At 56.2% G+C, this 17,644-nt stretch overlaps 1 protein-coding gene across 1 annotated transcript in view; it reads right to left on the bottom strand.

Moving 5' to 3' along the window:
• PLEKHG4B (pleckstrin homology and RhoGEF domain containing G4B) overlaps positions 1 to 17,644 on the bottom strand; it is an 83,309-nt gene that overhangs the window by 5,986 nt on the left and 59,679 nt on the right. The window contains exons 8-22 of the mRNA XM_062212603.1: positions 16,166 to 16,252; positions 13,416 to 13,532; positions 13,001 to 13,099; positions 12,281 to 12,423; positions 11,742 to 11,880; positions 11,392 to 11,508; positions 11,148 to 11,309; positions 9,676 to 10,487; positions 5,788 to 6,037; positions 4,585 to 4,674; positions 4,277 to 4,507; positions 3,687 to 3,857; positions 2,721 to 2,901; positions 959 to 1,075; positions 634 to 873 (exon numbers count right to left, since the gene is read on the bottom strand). Coding sequence (XP_062068587.1) covers positions 634 to 873; positions 959 to 1,075; positions 2,721 to 2,901; positions 3,687 to 3,857; positions 4,277 to 4,507; positions 4,585 to 4,674; positions 5,788 to 6,037; positions 9,676 to 10,487; positions 11,148 to 11,309; positions 11,392 to 11,508; positions 11,742 to 11,880; positions 12,281 to 12,423; positions 13,001 to 13,099; positions 13,416 to 13,532; positions 16,166 to 16,252 — 2,956 coding nt within the window. The remainder of the gene's footprint in view (positions 1 to 633; positions 874 to 958; positions 1,076 to 2,720; positions 2,902 to 3,686; positions 3,858 to 4,276; positions 4,508 to 4,584; positions 4,675 to 5,787; positions 6,038 to 9,675; positions 10,488 to 11,147; positions 11,310 to 11,391; positions 11,509 to 11,741; positions 11,881 to 12,280; positions 12,424 to 13,000; positions 13,100 to 13,415; positions 13,533 to 16,165; positions 16,253 to 17,644) is intronic.

Genomic DNA, 17,644 nt, shown 5'->3' with positions numbered 1-17,644 from the left:
CCTTTTCCATTGGTTCACCCCACAATGGCCGCTGGGGCTGGCATACCACGCGATCCGAAGCCAGGAGCCAGGTGCTTCCTCTGGTCTCCCATGTGGGTGCAGGGCCCAAGCACTTGGGCCATCCTCCACTGCCCTCCCAGGCCACAGCGGAGAGCTGGATTGGAAGAGGAGCAACCGGGACAGAATCCGGCGCCCCGACCGGGACTAGAACCCAGGGTGCCAGCGCTGCAGGCGGAGGATTAGCCTAGTGAGCCGTGGCGCCAGCTGACCAAAAACATTTGAAAAGAGAAATCCTGTCTGTACTGCACCCATGGCCTAGCTATTTCCCCTAATGACATAGCCTAATGGCACTCACATTGTTAGTGTTAATGATCATGTTAGTGACCCAGAGACGACGCCACGTGCAGGGAACATGGGTGCTTGTCGTGCGCAAACCGCACCATTTTATTACAGAAGGGGCCTCGGCATCTGAAGACGTTAGTACCCAGGGGGACTTCGGACCAACGCCCCGGGGTGACTACGCTCAGACTTAGGTGAACACTGAGCTCCTTTCTGGGGCCCCACGCTAGTCAGCACCCACCACCCAAACTCATGGTCAGGGGCTGCCCTGCCCAGGGGCCTGACCGCACTCACACACGGGGGTCTGGCTGCCCGCCTCCTGCTCCAGCTCGTCTTCCTCAATGCAGGTTCTGACGTCAGACGGCCAGGGCCCGAGGGCAGGGCTGGTGGACACGTGCAGGTTCAGTGGCCCCAGGAAGGAGGAGGCTTGGCTGCCGGAGGAGCTGCTGCTCTCTGAGATGGTGGAGTGGGGTCTCTTGACGCGGGTGGCATGGTCGAAGGAGGACACTGCGATGGACGCTCGGGTTCGCGGCACTGGAAGGGACCTGGGAGGTCTGGCTTCTGCAGAGCGGGCCCATCCCCCGCACTCGTCCATCCACCCTGACACACAGGCCTTTACCTGTTCCCTTCATGATGTGGTCAATGGCCCGGTCGCTGATGGCTGCTTCACTGGGCTGGATGTCCAGGAAGGGCTTGCTGCCCATGCCCATGGACGCCACCTCCCGCATCCGGAGTTCTGGGTGGAGGAAGGCGTGGCAGTTTCCAAAGCCACCCTTATAGTGATGTCATCCCCTCAGCCCGGTCAGGGGTGGGAAGCAGGGCCTGTCCAGGGCTTCATGCCCTGGGTGTTAGGGGCCAGGGGGCCTGGTCTGGGAGAGGAGGAGCTCCCTGTGCCAGAAGCCAGATAGAGGGGGACAGATCCTGAGGGGACATGAGTCCACAGGAAAAGACAAAACCAACATTTCCTGGGAGTGTCTGAATATTGAGAGGAGAACATAGCACAGGGTGAGAGTACAAGGATGAGTTTATTCATGGTAAAATGAAGCAAAGGAAAAAGGGTAATAATTGGGGCCGGCACTGTGGTGTAGCAGGTAAAGCCACTGCCTGCAGTACCAGCATCCCATATGGGTGCCAGTTTGAGTTCAGCTCTCTGCTATGGCCTGGGAAAGCAGTGGAGATGGCCCAAGTGCTTGGGCCCCTGCACCCACATGGGAGACCTGGAGGAAGCCCCTGGCTCCTGGCTTCGGATCTGCCCAGCTCTGGCCATTGCAGCCATTCCAGTGATGGAAGGCCTCTCTCTCTCTCTCTCTCTCCCTAACTCTGCCTTTCAAAATAAATAAATAAATAAATCTTCTTTAAAAAGGTAATAATTGTGAGGAAAAAATGTGTGAAGGTAGAAAATAAAGTTACATCTGCTACTGGATTCATATTTGCATAGCTATGAACCTGAGAGTCGCGATGCACATGCAGAATACTGGTAATGTTCTGACAAAAGTGGTTTGTGTCTTGGGGGAACAGGAAGTGGGTGCCGAACCTAAGAGGGTCAGCAAGGCCCAGCCCAAAGCCTGTGTGTCCCTCCGCCTGCACACCTGTGCAGCTCATTGGACTCTGCCTGGAGAGACCGATCTGCTCCCAGGGGTGTGGGTTGGGAGTGTTTATGTGGAGAGGGGAGAATAAAGCAGAGCTGAGGGCATTGGCTGAGTTGATGCCTGTTGGGTAGGCAATGGCAAGAAGCCCGAGGACCTGGAACAGTCACAGAAGAGACATGGAAACCACAAGGGGTGGAACTGGGCTTGGCCTTCCTCCTCCCAGCAGAGGCTGGCTCTACATGTGTTGAGAGAGAGGACGGGGAGGCCACAGGTGCATGTGGCGGGAGGCCACAGCCCCAAGGTCACAGAGAGAGGGGCTTGGTGGTCATCCTGGGAGTTTGGACCCTTGGTCCCAGCGATTCAAGGGCCTGTGGGTTGGAGCTGCCAGCAGTGGGCTGGCTCTGCCAGTGCAGTCTAAGGCATCATGGTGAAGAAATTAAGGAAGAGGGGGACTGGGTGGAAACAGAGGTTGGAGGAGACTTGTGTGGGACCCTAGTGGCAGGCGACAAGGTGGCTCATGGAGGAGGGGCTGCACCTGCCAGGAGACCAAGGGCCTCCTGCGGAACACAGCATCTGGACAAGAGGCCAGAGAGGAAAGCTGACCGGGGAGACTCGGGCCTTTTTCTGGGGCTGCCGCAGGGCCAAGCGGGCCAGGAAGGGTCTTGCTGATGCTGATTTTTAGGGGAGGAGGCCAAGTGTGAGACTCCTGTTGGACCCGAGTTGACCAAGGCCTCTAGGATGGGCCTCCAGCCCCAGCCCCTGCCCCTGCCCACGGCCCTGCCGCCTCCCCACCTCTGTTCCGCAGTGCCTGCCGCCACAGGATCTTCCTGATCACCTCAGTCCAGGCCCTCTTGACTTCCACCGAGCTCGCCTGGAGAACGTAGGTATCCTGAGGTTTCCGACGCCTGCGAAACCAGATCTCAAACCTCAAGCCGCTGTCTCCCACGTTCTCGGTCAGGCCGATCTCAGCTGTCTGCAAGCAGCAAACACCACGCAGGCTGCAGCGTCAGGAGCACAGACCCTCGCCAAACAATGGGCTTTCTGGCCCCAATGGTCTCGGAGTAGGTGGGCACCTACCCCGGAAACCACGTGACTGTGTGGCACAGTGGGCACCAGAGCCCAGGTGAACTTGCCAAGGGTAGCGTGGATTCAGTCCCCTCTTCCTCCCCAGCAGCTCCCTCCTGGGGCCTGTTTCCGCAGCGGAGAAAAGAGGGCTGGCCCGGAAGGCCCTGTGGTGCCCTCATGTCTGCTTTGTCCTGGGTGACCACAGCCCCTCACTGCACTGATCCAGGTTACAGCTGTGGGATCCTTCCGTGAACCCAATGCCGTTAATGTGCAGAGTGAATACTTGCAAGTGTGCAGGGCTATGAGTGTGTGAGGCTGTGAGCGTGCAAGACTGTGATCCTCATGGCCCCTGTCAGGAGTGGGGGGACCTGCCTCCCTGGGAGACAGGTGAGGACCACTTGTGGAAACCCACCATGCCTTGGCACTTGGATAAAGCCCTGTCTGTGGACATCAGAGGCCCAGGGGAACCTTTTCTCCTGTTCACCTGTATACAAAACCCCAGCACTGAGCCAGCACATGGAAGACAGGTGTCTTCCAGGCGTGTTGAAAGGCTTAAAGTTCAGATATTCACCAAAGAGCCACAGAAAGTGAAAGACACTGTGTGGCTCCTGCCAGCTCTCCTGAGTGCCAGTTTCTCTGCTGGTCTCCAGTGAGACAAGGGTGTGAGATGCCCAGGGGCAGCAGGTGCTGTACCTTGAAGGACTGCTTGTACAGGTAGAGGTCGTAGCCTCCGTCCACCTTTTTGGTCTTGCTGAACAGGATGAGGTCTTCAAAGAGAAACACGTGCCTCAGGTACTTCCTCCTCCCACAGCAAATGAGAAACTCGTCCTGGCATTGGAGCTGCCCCTGCTCCTTCAAGTCCACCTGCAAGAATCAAGCTGCCTCAGGGCCTTGGATGGTCCCAGGAGAGGTTCTGGCAGACATCCGGAGGCCAGCGCTGACACAGGAGTGGGAGTGTCAGGACAGGAACTGCAGCGCCACATTCAGACCTCAGGAGCTCACCCTTCCCACAGCCCTCCCACCTTACCCTCTGCGGCCCACAGAGCAAGGCAGAGACCCCCTCCCACACTTGACTGTATGCTGCTTGGGGACGAGGGTGGGGCCGCTCTTATAAAAGCCCTCGTTCACCTTAGTGAAGCCCCCAGCTGCTGCAGTGCTGGGGTCTCAGGTACCACCGACCCGGGGGAGCAGAAGTCCTCTGAGCATGATCCACTCAGGTACCCCAAGGAAGGGCGCCCCCTCTGCTGCCTCTCTGTCCATTTGTCTGAGCGCAGCTCACTCACATCGCAGCCACGGACAGCGTCCATGGCTAGCAGGTCGTTGCCGTGGCGCAGCTGGAAGCGGACCACCTCTCCGGCTGCCTGCAGCTCGCCTAGCTCCTGCTCACGGCCTGGGCAGCGGCCAGCCTCCTTGACCAGGTCCTGGAGCAGCAACACGTACTTGCTCATGCGCTGCACAGGCTTCAGCAGGTAGGAGGCCAGGTCCATCTTGTCGCCCAGCTCCTGCTGCTTGTCCTGCAAGGCCAGGCAGAGGTCAGCTGGGGCCAGTCCGAGGCCTGTGTGGTCTGCGGGGAGAGTGGGATGACCCTGACCTTGAAGAAGGCGTTGCCATGGCTGCTGAGCAGGGCGTCCGACTGGGGTTTGTTCTTGCTGTAGAGCGCATACATGCGGAACTCTTCCTCCTGGAGGAGGGGCAGCAAGTCGGGCTCAGGGCGATTCCCAGGCACCTCCCACAGAGACCCTCAGGTGCAGTTCTCACTGCGGCCACCTGAGAGGGAGACTCAGTCCTTCCTGACCCTGAACAGGGCTCCCAGACAGTGGGCTACTGGGCATCAGTTTACCAATGCCCAGAGTACTAGAATTTGTAAGAGACAGACTGTGGGGCGGGGAGGATGCAACTGCACAGTGGGCCAGCGGTTGTTTGGGAAATTGTCATGATGCATGTCCATACGAAACAACACAGAAGTTGCACCTTAAGTCTGAAAGTATTTTAAGAGACAGCTTAGGGGCCGTTGCCGTGGCTCACTTGGTTAATCCTCCACCTGCGGCGCCGGCATCCAATATGGGCGCCAGGTTCTAGTCTCGGCTGCTCCTCTTCCAGTCCAGCTCTCTGCTGTGGCCCGGGGAAGGCAGTGGAGGATGGCCCAAGTGCTTGGGCCCCTGTACCCGCATGGGAGACCAGGAGGAAGCACCTGGCTCCTGGCTTCGGATCGGCGCAGCGCCATTTAGGGGCCGTTTGGAGGGTGAACCAACGGAAGGAAGACCTTTCTGTCTCTCTCTCTGTATCTAACTCTATCTGTCAAATAATTAATTAATTAATTAATTTAAAAAGAGCGACAGCTTCAAGGCAGAAGGTGGGATTGCATTGCGCGTATTTGTTTGGTGCTGAACCAGACAGCACACTGCTCAGTGAGCATCGAAAGAAGTTCAATTTCTTCTCAGAACAACAGCGAATGGTCCAGAGCGAACAGGGCCCACCCTTCCAGGTGAAGAGAGGGCCGTGCTGCAGAGCCAGGGACCTGGGAGGTGAGGGAGGCGCCACGTCTGCTGTGACCTTTGACCAGTCAGCCCTAGGTGGCAAAGGGACAGGGCTCTGGGATAGATGGAATCGATGAGGCAGGCAAAGCTCCCTCTGTGAGGTTACCCCAAACATGCAACATCACGAAGGCTCAGTGTCCTCGAGGGCATTGTGTGTTGGCTGCCTTAACGCACCGGGCCACGGTGACCCCACTGGGGTTCGCTCTGCGCACCCAGCACCCACACCTGGGACACAGCCCCGCCAGGAGGGGACTTACATGTCTCAGGAAGCCACGGCCCACGGCCAAGGGGCAGTGCCGGCAGCGCTCCAGCTCCTGCAGGAAGTACTGCTGGTGGAAGTCATGGAGCTTCTCCAAGTTCCCGAAGATGACGCTGCGCTTCCCTCGCAGGTCCTGGGGCAAGTCCATCCTTTCCATCTCTGGAAAATAGTTGTCGATGACATATCCTAAGGACCGGACATACTCCTTCTCCGTGGAGATCATCTCGGCCACTATGTGCTGCAGGCGGCTGTGGGGAGACACAGGGAGCCATGAAACCCAGCCTGCCGCGGCCATGGGGCCAGGATCTGGGCTTCTTACTAAAGACGCCGTGTGCTTTGGGCAGAAACAAAAAGCAAACTTTGAGAGTCTGGAGGAATAAGCAGCGATTACCCCAGCATGGGCACATCTGGCGTGTGCAATGGAGCCAGTGGTTTCAAGTGTGCCCCACCCCATGCCTCCCTCTCTCACCACCAACTGGAGTTGCACCTTTGATGGACAGGCACACGAGAAGGAAAGATGTATTTCTTTTCTTTTCTTTTTTTTGACAGGCAGAGTTAGACAGTGAGAGAGAGAGAAAGGTCTTCCTTTTTCCGTTGGTTCACCCCCTAAGTGGCTGCTACAGCGGGTGCGTTGCAGCTGGCGTGCTGCGCCGATCCAAAGCTAGGAGCCAGGTGCTTCCTCCTGGTCTCCCATGAGGGTGCAGGCACTCAAGCACTTGGGCCATCCTCCACTGCCTTCCCAGGCCACAGCAGAGAGCTGGACTGGAAGAGAAGCAACCAGAACAGAATCCGGCGCTCCAACCGGGACTAGAACCCGGGGTGCCGGCACTGCAGGCGGAGGATTAGCCTAGTAAGCCGCAGTGCTGGCAGGAAAGATGTGTTTCAAAGAGACTTGTTGCACTTGTCTTTTTCACCAAAGATCCCTTTGAAAGAGAAGAGCGACTCCCGGCTGCCAGAAGCAGGGTCTGCATCCTGAGGCTGCTGTTTGCAGGTCTGGCCCACCGAGGGGCGGCTTGAGCAGGAGGGCATAGGACTGGGGCAGGCGCCTGGGCACTGGAGAGGTGAGGCTCCAGGATGGTGTCTGCCCATGGGAGCCCTCGTCACAGCTGGGGTCCCTTGCCTTAAAGGAGGGTCCTGGGAAGGGGGCTGCAGGCCAGACTTGTCACGATGTCCGTTCTCACGATGGGTACCTCTGAGGAGCTCCCAATACCCCCAGTGGGCCTTGCTGCTCACCGTCTGTACAGGATGTGGTCTCTGGCTGCTCCATGTCCTGCCCTCATATCACCAGTGTTGGCAGAGCCCAGACACTGGCCAGAAACCACCAGTGTGGCCCAGTAGAGGTGAGACTGAGCTGGCCAGTGCCTGAGTGTGTGGTCAGCTTGGCAGCACGGTCCCTTGTGTGCACAGCACTGGGTCTCCCTAATTAGGTGGGCTTTTCTTTGTTTGCTGGGTCCGGTGTTTTACGATGAAAACGCCTAGAATCCAAAATAACTGTTTCCTACAGATGCCAGGTGCAGAGGCCTTCCCTATTTTCACAAGCTGGCTAGCTGCGACCAGCTGGTCACTAGGTTAATGGACAGTGGCCAATGTGGGGACCTTGGTGACCTGGGCTGCAGGGCCCCTGTGTGAGGGTTCTCTAGCTCCTTCTGGGGTGGAGCCCGAGCTGTCTCAAGGCTGTAAGCTGCAGTAGCACTAACCAACCGCACTGTCAAGGGACAGGACCAAGTTCACGGGAGCTGGGGCCCCACCCCATGAGACAGGGAAGTGGGGCCTGGGCCACACCAACCCCAAATATGACTGTGGGATACCAGGATAACCACGGGTTATTCCAACAAACTGTGAAAAGCTGTCCTTTTGCAAAAGAAATTTGTGTCTGTTGAGGAAAGCTACGCTCACAAAGTATCTGCAATAGGAAGCTGCCTCCAGACAACGTTGCGACCTGGACTGAGGGTACCTGAGGTGCTGCCTCTCCTTCCTAGAGACAGAGCCCCCAAAGGAACCCGGCTGTCAGGAGCCCCTCCCTGGGCTAGGAGTGTGCAGGGGCAGAGTCTGTGAGGCCAGCCTAGGCCAGGCAGTCACCTTTCCACAGGAGGCCTGGAGTTCATTGACTCTCTCTCTCCACACCCCCTCTGCCTAAATGGAGATGGTATCAGGGAACTTCAAAAAGTTAAAGAAAAAATGAAATTAAAATGTTTACTTTGGTGTACAAATTTTTGAAATCCATGCATATAAGGGGTTTTCAGAGAGTTCATTGGAGTCTACGGCCATACCACCATGAATACACCCGATCTCGTAAGAGTTCATTGGAAATATGCTTAAGAAAAAACCATACATAGATTTCCATTTTTTTTCCACCAAAATAAAGTTACCGATAAATTCTCAAACTTCCAAAAGTGCCCCGTTGGCATGAGACCCTTGTTCTGGCTGGGTGTCCATGGCTCGCCCACGGGAGGCCCTGCACGCTTCCCTCCTGCGAATCTGTCTCATGTCCATGCATCATCTGAGCCTTTCTCCCTCCTGCACACACCACACCCCAGCCTTCCTAAACAACTCAATCTCAGTGTCGCCAGTCGGGGCTGGCAGATTGTCTTCTGCCACTATTTGCACTTAACTTTTTTTTTTTTTTTTTCAAGTGGAAAAAAATTAAAAGCGACTCCTGAAGTACACATCCCACCTGCAGCAGAGCTGGACAGCTTGTGCCTGCCCTCGCCCACCGCACAAGTGCTTGCTGTTCCTGGTAGGAGAGCTCCCCCTGGTGGCCATCTGGGAGGTGTCCCCACTAAACCAAAGGCTCCCGCAACGTCCTTTTTAAATTCAGGAACTATCACCATGAGCACACACATGGGGATTTGGGACGGTTCACACCGAAGGGAACAATGGCCAGAAGTGACTGAGGGTGTGCCCACTCTCAGCAGGAGGGCAGCCCCCACCGCCTGCTTCGCCTAGAACCTTCGAAATGAACTACGTACAGAGGCCGACCAGAGAGGTTGGGGGTTGGGGAGAGTGGCGGCATTTCTGATTCAGAAGATCCTACCTCTCCTGACCTGGCTGGCAATACCCTCCTGTCAACAGCAAATCAATCCTTCACCTTCCAGCTCGGGCTCCACCCTCAACAAGACAAAGAGCCAGGTTTTAAAACCTAAAGCATCTTTCAGAGGAGTGTTTTGTAAGCTTCCGGGTTCAGATCAAAGCCACACCGAGTTCAGATCAAAGCCACACTGTAGGCATGAGGAAGAAACACCTCCCACGAAGCATAAAGAACAAGCCCCATGAGCAGAGAAAACACACACACAGGCCATCTGTGCCCCAGGGCACAACCACACACACAGGCCACCCCTCCCCACAGCCACAAAAGCTCACATACACAGGCCGCCTCCACTCCAGGGCCGTGGCGGCAGTGGCCGCACAGAAGACTGTGTGACCCGGGTGAACAGCCTGTGAGCTCCAGGGACTGAGCCCTGGCGTTCTTGCCTTTCCACAAACCTCGTGGTTAAAAGCAATGAGTTAAAACAGCATCTTCATCAACGGGCACGCCCTCATCACCCCTTCACGTGCAGACATTTTTAAAGGAGTACTTTTTAAGGGAACGTTTCACTTCATGGGCCCAATGTGCCTGCTGCACTTCTCTATAAATGGGCCCCATGTAACCAGAGCTGCCTGAGTAGCCACTAGCTTAAGCATCACGCAGTGCATGAGGTTCCGCAGGAGCACTGGTAACGGTGTCCCGAGCAGGGCAGGGGCCGTCTCGTCCCCCTGGCGGGGGTGCCGGCCAGGGCAGGGTGGCGGCAAGGCGAGGTCTGCAGAGGGCAGCGCATGCCGATGTCTTTGGCTCCCAGACAGCCACGGCCACTAGGCCCTGAGGACGGGGCAGGGGCGTCCACCTCACCTTCCTGTGTGCTGCCTCCCCACCTCCTCAGGGGGTTGCGTCCTGGAGGGAGAGGGCAGACTACGGCTCCGAGGGACTGGGGGACACCCCGCAGGCAGCCTTGGCACAGTGCCCGTCACCTCCAGGCCTCTGATGAAGACCCCAGTGTGGCCCAACTGGCAGGCATCCCGGGGACCACTGTCCAGCTGAGGCATTTCAAAACCTGGAATCTTCTTCATCATTTTCTTCAGGGGGTGTTTCCTGGGGCGGCTGGCTGGTGTTGAAGTGGGGTTTGAGGAGCAGGTGGAGCTGCTGTCTGTGTCAGCCATGCTGGTCCCTGGCCCCTCAAGTACCCCCAGGGAGGGTGGCCCAGCCCATGGACCACACAAACCTTGACCCTCCCATCCACACAGAATGGCTTGTCCAGCGAGGCTGCATGGCCCTCGGGTCCATTCCCCAGCACTGCCGTCAGCCTTGGCAGGGGAACCTGTCGAGGGTTCACGGTGCTTCCATGTGGTCTCTTGGGCAAGCTTGAGCTTCGGCAGGCTTTGGTCAACAGTCAGCATGCCAGGGCCCTGGTTGGCTCCAGCAAGGGCTTCTTCCAAGCGCAGCTGCATCTGCTGGTACTGCAGCCACAGGTCACGCCACCGCTGCAGCGCCTGCTGGCCACCCAGGCCCAGCACGGTCCCACTGGCCCTGTGAAAGGCCTCTGCAGTCACCTTGGTGGCCTCATGGTGGCAGCTCTTCAAGTACTCAGTGACCAGTGAGGAGGGACGCACCTCTGGGACCACATGTTCTAGGTACTTGGTACAGCGCAGCAGCCATCTGTTCACCTGAACGACAAGGAACTGGTCAGGGTGGCAAGGATGCTAATGGTTCACAAGGCTGGGCCACATCTCAGTAACTCAGGTCCATGCCACCCTGCAGGTGGCCAAATCAAGGACTGGGCTGACCAGAGGGCCAGTGCAGGAGGAAGTCCTGTTGCCTGTGGGGATACCTGCTGACCAGACTTGCCTGAGGGTGGACAGGATTCCATGGGGATGGGTAGTGGATCCCAAAACCTTGCTGGAGACAAGAACATGCCTGGGCAGTGAGCCCCACTCTGCCCCGCCACCTCCATGACCTCCCCAGAGCCTGTCCTGAGGGGTGGCCCTAATGGCTGGGCAAGTCTAGGCTGAGTCCACAGGTATGTGCTCTGTTGCACCAGTGTTTTAGGTCTTTGATGTAAGAAGGATTTTGTAACTAAGTTACATGTAGCTAAGTTTATATATACTATAACTAAGTAATATATAACATAGAAATGTGCTTATCTGACTGTTGTATTTGGCACAATAAATAAACTTGACACAGGTCTCTGGAGAGCCCTCTGCTGAGAGGGCCGGTGGTAGCCACAGGGCTCTGACATGGGCACTGGGCCAGCTGTCTCAGAGGCACCAAGGCACAGGGCTCTTGGGAGGTACACTGCCCACGCTGTCTATAGCTGGATCTCTTACCGTCTCGTAGAGCATGGACAGGTGGGTCCAGCAGGCCAGCTCTCCCTCCAGACACTCGGCCCGGCCGACCATGGCACTCAGGCGCCTTTGGAAGCCCTGGGTTGTTTCCTGTGAGTTTTGCGAGTTTTCCTTCACCAGCTGCAGCCCTTTCTGACAATATCGCTGTGGCCAGGGAACAAAGCATCAGCAGAGCCCAGCGTCCAGGCCTGGTCTGTCCTGGGGGCTGGGTCTGGTGAGCACCCACCGTCACCGAGGCCAGCAAGGCCTGCAGCTCCTGCTGTCGCTGCTCCACATCCTCATAGGAGAGCAGCTCCCAAGGGCCGAGGAATTTCTCAAGTTCTTCTTCAAACCACCGTTCCATCTGTGCAGGAAAAGAAGACGTTGCCTTTGAACGCAGGAGGGAGCAGCGCTCCGGGATTGAGCGTTGTGCCACTGATTCAGCGCTTCTCGTGTCAAAACAAAGAATTTCTCTTTACATGAGCAGCAGGGCATGCTCTGTCCTGACATAACTTCATTCTGAATGGACATTAGGTCACAGCCCCAACTCCCAGTGGAAGGCAAGGGGGTCACCGTGGCCATTCAATGCGCCCTGACCTGGGCGTGCCCCTCCTCCAGTGTCCTCAGCTCCCGGAGGTTCTCCAGCCGCTGCAGACCCCTGTTGGAGGCGAGGACCAGCCTGTGCACTTCCTCGTCCACTTGGTTGTACAGCCTGGAGGCGGCCTCAACGGCATCTCTGGAAGAGGAAGACAGCCCTGAGGTCTGGCCCGACTGCTACAGCCTTCACAGGTAGCCCTCGGGAAAGGGCTCTTGGTGATGGCCTCCTGGACAAGACCTGGACGTGACATCTCTCCTGCCAGAGAGAAGTGGATGCCTAGAGGGGCACAGTCTGAGACAGACATGCTCGTGACGTCCCCGTCAGCCACAGAGAACAGGGAATCCACGTGGGGCAGCTGTGAGGGCGACAGAATGTGGGTGGGTGGGCGCAGCCTCACAGGCAGCCTCTGGGAATTAGGACCACGACTCCCCGTGAATGCAGGTGAGCTTCCAGGACACACAGAGGGCTTTATGCCTGCATGCTGTGATGTCCCCAAGCTGCCCTCTGCCTGGCAAACACTGCCCCCGTCAGCGCTCACTGGCAGTCCTGGCCTGCACCGAGCCCCGCTCTCCTCAGCCGTGCCAGAACCACGCTGCCCTCCAGCCGGAGCCACACGAGCAGCGCATCTTCCAGGACGAGCTTCATCATCTCCTCGTGCTGCGTGATGGCCTCGGTGACTTCCTGAGGGTGGGAGGAAAGCACCTTTCAACCCCCCCCTCCATGGCCCAACACCCCACGTCCAACAGGAAGAGGGCACAGGCCTGCACCCACGCAGACAGCCTGGCTCAGTGGGGACGTGAGAGAGGGAGGGCAAATCTTAGGATGACGCTCACGGGCAGGAGAAGGAAGTGTGCTCCTAACTTAGCAGCAGGAAACCCGGTTACTCCTGGGTCTCACTGGCAGACCGGAGCACCCAGGAGGCATCTGGGGCCCCTGTGCCTGGACTCCAGGCCATGGAGGTCTGCACGGCCAGCCTCTCCCTGTGTCCGTGTAGATCACTCACCCCTAGCAACGGCCACCCATGCACAGACACGCCATTCCATGTAGTGGCCTCGTGTACCTTCTGGGTGTGTGGGGGGATGATATTTTGGCAACAGAGGAAGAGATGGGATCTTTCAGGAGTCTTTTGCTAATGATCAGAAACGTGTAGAGACCTCTGCCACATGCAATGGTGAGCCACACAAGCACATGCCACTCAAGTGAGGCTAAACCTCCAGTCCCCACCCACCCACACTTAGCTGTGCCGATGAGAACTCACCTGGGATGTCCTCTGAGCTCTGTGGATGTTCAGGGAATGCGCTGAGTTCTGCAGGAAGACGATGGCCTCCTTGCAGTCTGCAGTGAAGGCCTCCAGCTTCTGCCAGGGGTGGAGAGGGAGGCGACAAAGACACCTCTGTCAGGGCTGAACGCAGCGCCCGAGCCCCCGGTCCAGCCGATCTCGAGTGGGAGCTGCTGTGTGCTGTGTGCCTCTGGGCCTCTGCAAGACGGCAGGGCAGCAGCGCCTGCCCCGCCCAGGGCTCAGCACTCTGGGGCCACTCCTGCAAGATCATGCAGACTCCGACTGGGCACCAGAGTGAGGATGGGAAAGCCCTTTCCAAATCTGAGGGAAACAAACAGCTGCAAAGTCGCGGGAGACTGGTGTGGGTGGCAGCCATGCGCGAGCTATACCTTACCCTGCGGAAGCAGATCCAATCTCTGTGGCTGTAGGGGAACGAGCCATCCAGGTCTGCGGTCAGCTGGGAGCTGTCCACAAGCTTGTGAAGGGCCTTCAGGGAGCTCACCACCTCACACTGCCAATGGGAGGCATTCATTGGTTGTGGCCCCAGAGGCCCCTCTTGGGGGAAACCCCAGTGAGCGGGCCCATTCCTGCAGAACTGTTGCACTGGGCAGTGGGTGGGAGCCTGGGCTGGGGTCTCTTGTGCCCTGCAGGGCCCTGAGGACTGCACGTTTAGGCACAGTCAGGAAAGTGGGAAGAGCACAGCAAAGAGAAATGGAGAGGCCATGATGAACAGCAGACCCAAAAATGGGGCACGAGGGAGGAGAGAAAGGGCAGAAATGAGGGGGAGGCAAAAACAGTGTCCTGGGCTGGCAGCGCTGGCCCTCAGACAAAGGCCAGGGGGGAGAGGGGTGGCGAGCAAAGTCCGGCTGCTGTGGGCAGCAGCTGGTACCTGGAGCAAGGGCCAGCATGGCTCTGGCCTGCAGGCGGACTGCCAATGTGAGGCTCCTACAGCAAATGGGCATCTTTCTGAAGAGCCAGACAGAGCCAGGGTAGCCACAGCTCCCGGGAAGTGGAGGAGAGTCCCAGAGGCAGAGGGAGAGCTGCAGACGCACCGCCTCGGTTGTGTGAGGACTGGACCAAGCCTGCGGTTAGCCTCATCCATGCTCACATGGCAAGAACCAGATGGAGCTGAGGAGTCAGAGCTCGCGCCCCCACAGCAGCATCTTCCCCATGTCCAGACGCAGCCCTGGGCCACTCAACACGTGAGGGACCAGAAAATGCGGCCCATCTTCAAGAGGAGACGGCCCGCAGGGGCCAGCCTGCAGGCGGTGCAGCAGTGCAATCCGTGGACAAGCAGCGCTCCGTCCGCTCCGTGAAGGAAAGGAAAATGCTTGCAGCTCGGGAGAGGAGAGACACCGCAGGAGACAGAGTGTGTTTAAACCCACTGGAAACCTTACAGCTGAACACACACCATCTGAACTAAAAATCTCCCTGGCTGAGCTTAACCGATGAATAGAAACAGCAGAGTAAGGAGTCAGTGACCTGAAGACAGCGCCACAAAACAACCAATCTGAAGAATGCTGGGAAAACAGCAGACGCCAGGCAGCCCGTGGGACCTGTCAGTGACCCTCAAGTCCTCTACAGGGAGACGAGGGCAGAGGACAGGCAGGACAAACGGGCTAAGGAAGTCCTTGGGCTGGCAACAGACATAATTTTACAAATCCATGCAGTCCCACCAAGCCTGCACAGGACAAACGTGAAGAGGACCTTGCGTACTCAGAGTCAATATTTGCTAAAAACAGAGAGGAAGGCTGGGCTGAGTGACGCTGCAGATCCCACGGACTGTCCACTGGTGCCACACAGCCGGGCACACGGACCTCTTCACGGAGCTGGCACTCAGGCTGCTCTCAAGACGGACTTCAGCAAATAGCAAGGTATGTGTCGAGAATGAAGGCAAAGAAGAGACAGAGTGAGGTGGAAGGGAAAGGCAGATTTTAAAGTTTTTTGACTTTACTCTGCAAGGCTCCTAGGAGGTAAGGAGTGGAAGCAGGTCTCCAGGCACCCACACAGCTGCAACAGAAATTTACATAAGCTCTTTCCTATGGTTGTTAAGAGTTATTTACCTGTTTATTTATTTGGGAGGCAGACAGACACAGAGAGAGACAGACAGAGAACCAGAGAACACTCCCATGTGCTGGTTCACTCCCAGGAACTCAACCCAGGCCCCCTACTAGGGTGGCAGGTACCCAGTGACTTGAGCCATCACTACTGGCCCTCAGGGTCTGCACCAGCAGGGGCTAGGTCAGGAGGGGAGCCAGGTGTGGAACCCAAGCATTGTGATATAGGTTGCAGCCACACTAACCAGCTTCTTCTTCTTCTTCTTTTTTTTTTTTTTTTTTTTTTTTTGACAGGCAGAGTGGACAGTGAGAGAGAGAGACAGAGAGAAAAGTCTTCCTTTTGCCGTTGGTTCACCCTCCAATGGCCGCCGCGGCTGGCGCTCTACGGCCGGCGCACCGCGCTGATCCGATGGCAGGAGCCAGGGACTTATCCTGGTCTCCCATGGGGTGCAGGGCCCAAGCACTTGGGCCATCCTCCACTGCCCTCCCAGGCCACAGCAGAGAGCTGGCCTGGAAGAGAGGCAACCGGGACAGAATCCGGTGCCCCGACCGGGACTAGAACCCAGTGTGCTGGCGCCGCAAGGCAGAGGATTAGAGCTTCTTCTTTTTTTAAGATTTATTTATTTATTTAAAAGGCATAGTGACAGAAAGAGAGAGAGAGAGAGATCTTCTATCTGCTGGAAAGGAATGTGACATTTAAAAACTTTCATTTACAAAATCTATCTATTTTTATTTTATTTGAAAGGAAGAGAGGCAGGCAGAGATCTTCTATCTGATAATTCACTTCCCAAATGCCTCCAAAAGCCAAGGCTGGGAAAAGCAGGAGCCTGGAACCACCCCAGGTCTCCCACATGGGTTGCAGGACCTGAGTGCTTGCGCCATTGCCACGGCCTCCAGGTCTGCATTAGCAGGAAGCTGGACCGGACGCAGAGGAGCCGGGTCTGCAACCCAGGTGCTCTGTCCCAGGCAGCAACGCAGTCACTGCCCCAACGCCCGCTCCCCGCCAGTGTCTTCCCTAGCCAGTCCCGCCAGTGCTCTTCCCTGGTGCTCGAATACTCAGCCCCATCTGAGACTCGGTCACCCTCACCTGAACTGTCGTACCCGTGTCAGGGCTAAATGCAGATTCTTTATCCACCAGCAGCAAAACACTATGAATTACGGGAGGAGATGTGTTCTGAAATAAATAAGACATAAATATTAATGAGTAGCTTTATTTAAAAAAAGAGATTTATTTATTTATTTGAAAGGCAGAGTTACACAGAGAAGCAGAGGCAGAGAGAGAGAGGTCTTCCATCCACTAGTTCACTCCACAGATGGCCACAATGGCCAGAGCTGCGCCAATCCAAAGCCAAGAGCCAGGAGTTTCTTCTGGATCTCCCATGCAGATGCAGGGGCCCAAGGACTTGGGCCATCCTCTACTGTTTGCCCAGGCCATAGCAAATAGCTGGATCATAAGTGGAGCATCCGGGATTCGAACCGGTCCCCATATAGGATGCTGGCACTGCAGGCGGCAGCTTTAACCCACTGCACCACAGTGCTGGTCTCATGAGTAGCTTTTTATTTTTTTTACTTTATCAAGTTAACAGAATTGTCTAATTGTGACTGATGCTAGTTCTATCTTATAAATACGTCCCCAAAGCACCTGGCGTGCTGATTTTGCCCTGAATGTGAGCTACTTGCTCTTACAAAAGTTAATGCAATCAGGTTTGTTGAGCTATAATCTATACACAATAAAATTCACACTTTCTAATGTCCAGTTCCGCAAGTGTTGACAAAGGCATAGTCACATAAAGATGACCACAATCATGAGACTAAACAGTTAACCAACAACTTTGCCATGCTCCATAGAGCCAGGCTTTCCCCTAACCCCAGCCCCAGCAAGCACTGGTCTGACTTCTGTCTCCACAAATTTGTCTTTCCCAGATATGACAGACGTGGACTGGCAGTGTCAGCATTTGTCCACTTATCACAGTGCATTAGGGATTCAGCCGTGTATTTACCAAGGGCTCACTCCCTTCTGTTGCGAGTTGCACTTTACCATCTGCAGTACTGCACACCACAGTCTGTGCACCCACTCATCAGCTGAAGGGTAGTGAGCTGCTGCTAGTTCTTGGCAATCATAGGTGACTTCCTGGGGAACACAAGCCTTCTGGGTCACATGACCAGTGTGTGTCTTCCAGAGAGGCTGCACGACTGTATTTCCAACAACAAACACCCAGCGCTGGTTACCGTCGGGTTTTGGGGCTTGTTGCTGTTGCTCTGTGTGTTGTCTCATTTTGGTTTTAAGCTGCATTTCCCTGTGACTAACGATGTTGAGCCTATTTTCACATGCTTGATGGAACTGAGCTACCAGGTATCAGAAAGTAGAGTGAAGACCATCCTCATTCTAAATTTGCAAAGGACTTGGCTGCACTGTGTTCATGCCCTAAGGACAGAAGGAATGCAGAACTCAACGGTGATGCACTAGGTTACCTGGCTTAAGAAACTTCTCGAGCCGCACTCCATTTAGGCTGCTGTGCCACCGGTGAAATGACAGAGCACAGAGATGACTTAAAGACAGAACTAC

This window comes from Lepus europaeus, chromosome 15, assembly GCF_033115175.1.
Source record: "Lepus europaeus isolate LE1 chromosome 15, mLepTim1.pri, whole genome shotgun sequence".
In the NCBI taxonomy this organism is placed as follows: Eukaryota; Metazoa; Chordata; class Mammalia; order Lagomorpha; family Leporidae; genus Lepus; species Lepus europaeus.
Note: the sequence above shows the minus strand (reverse complement) of the source record. Positions and strands in the feature narration are given on the sequence as shown.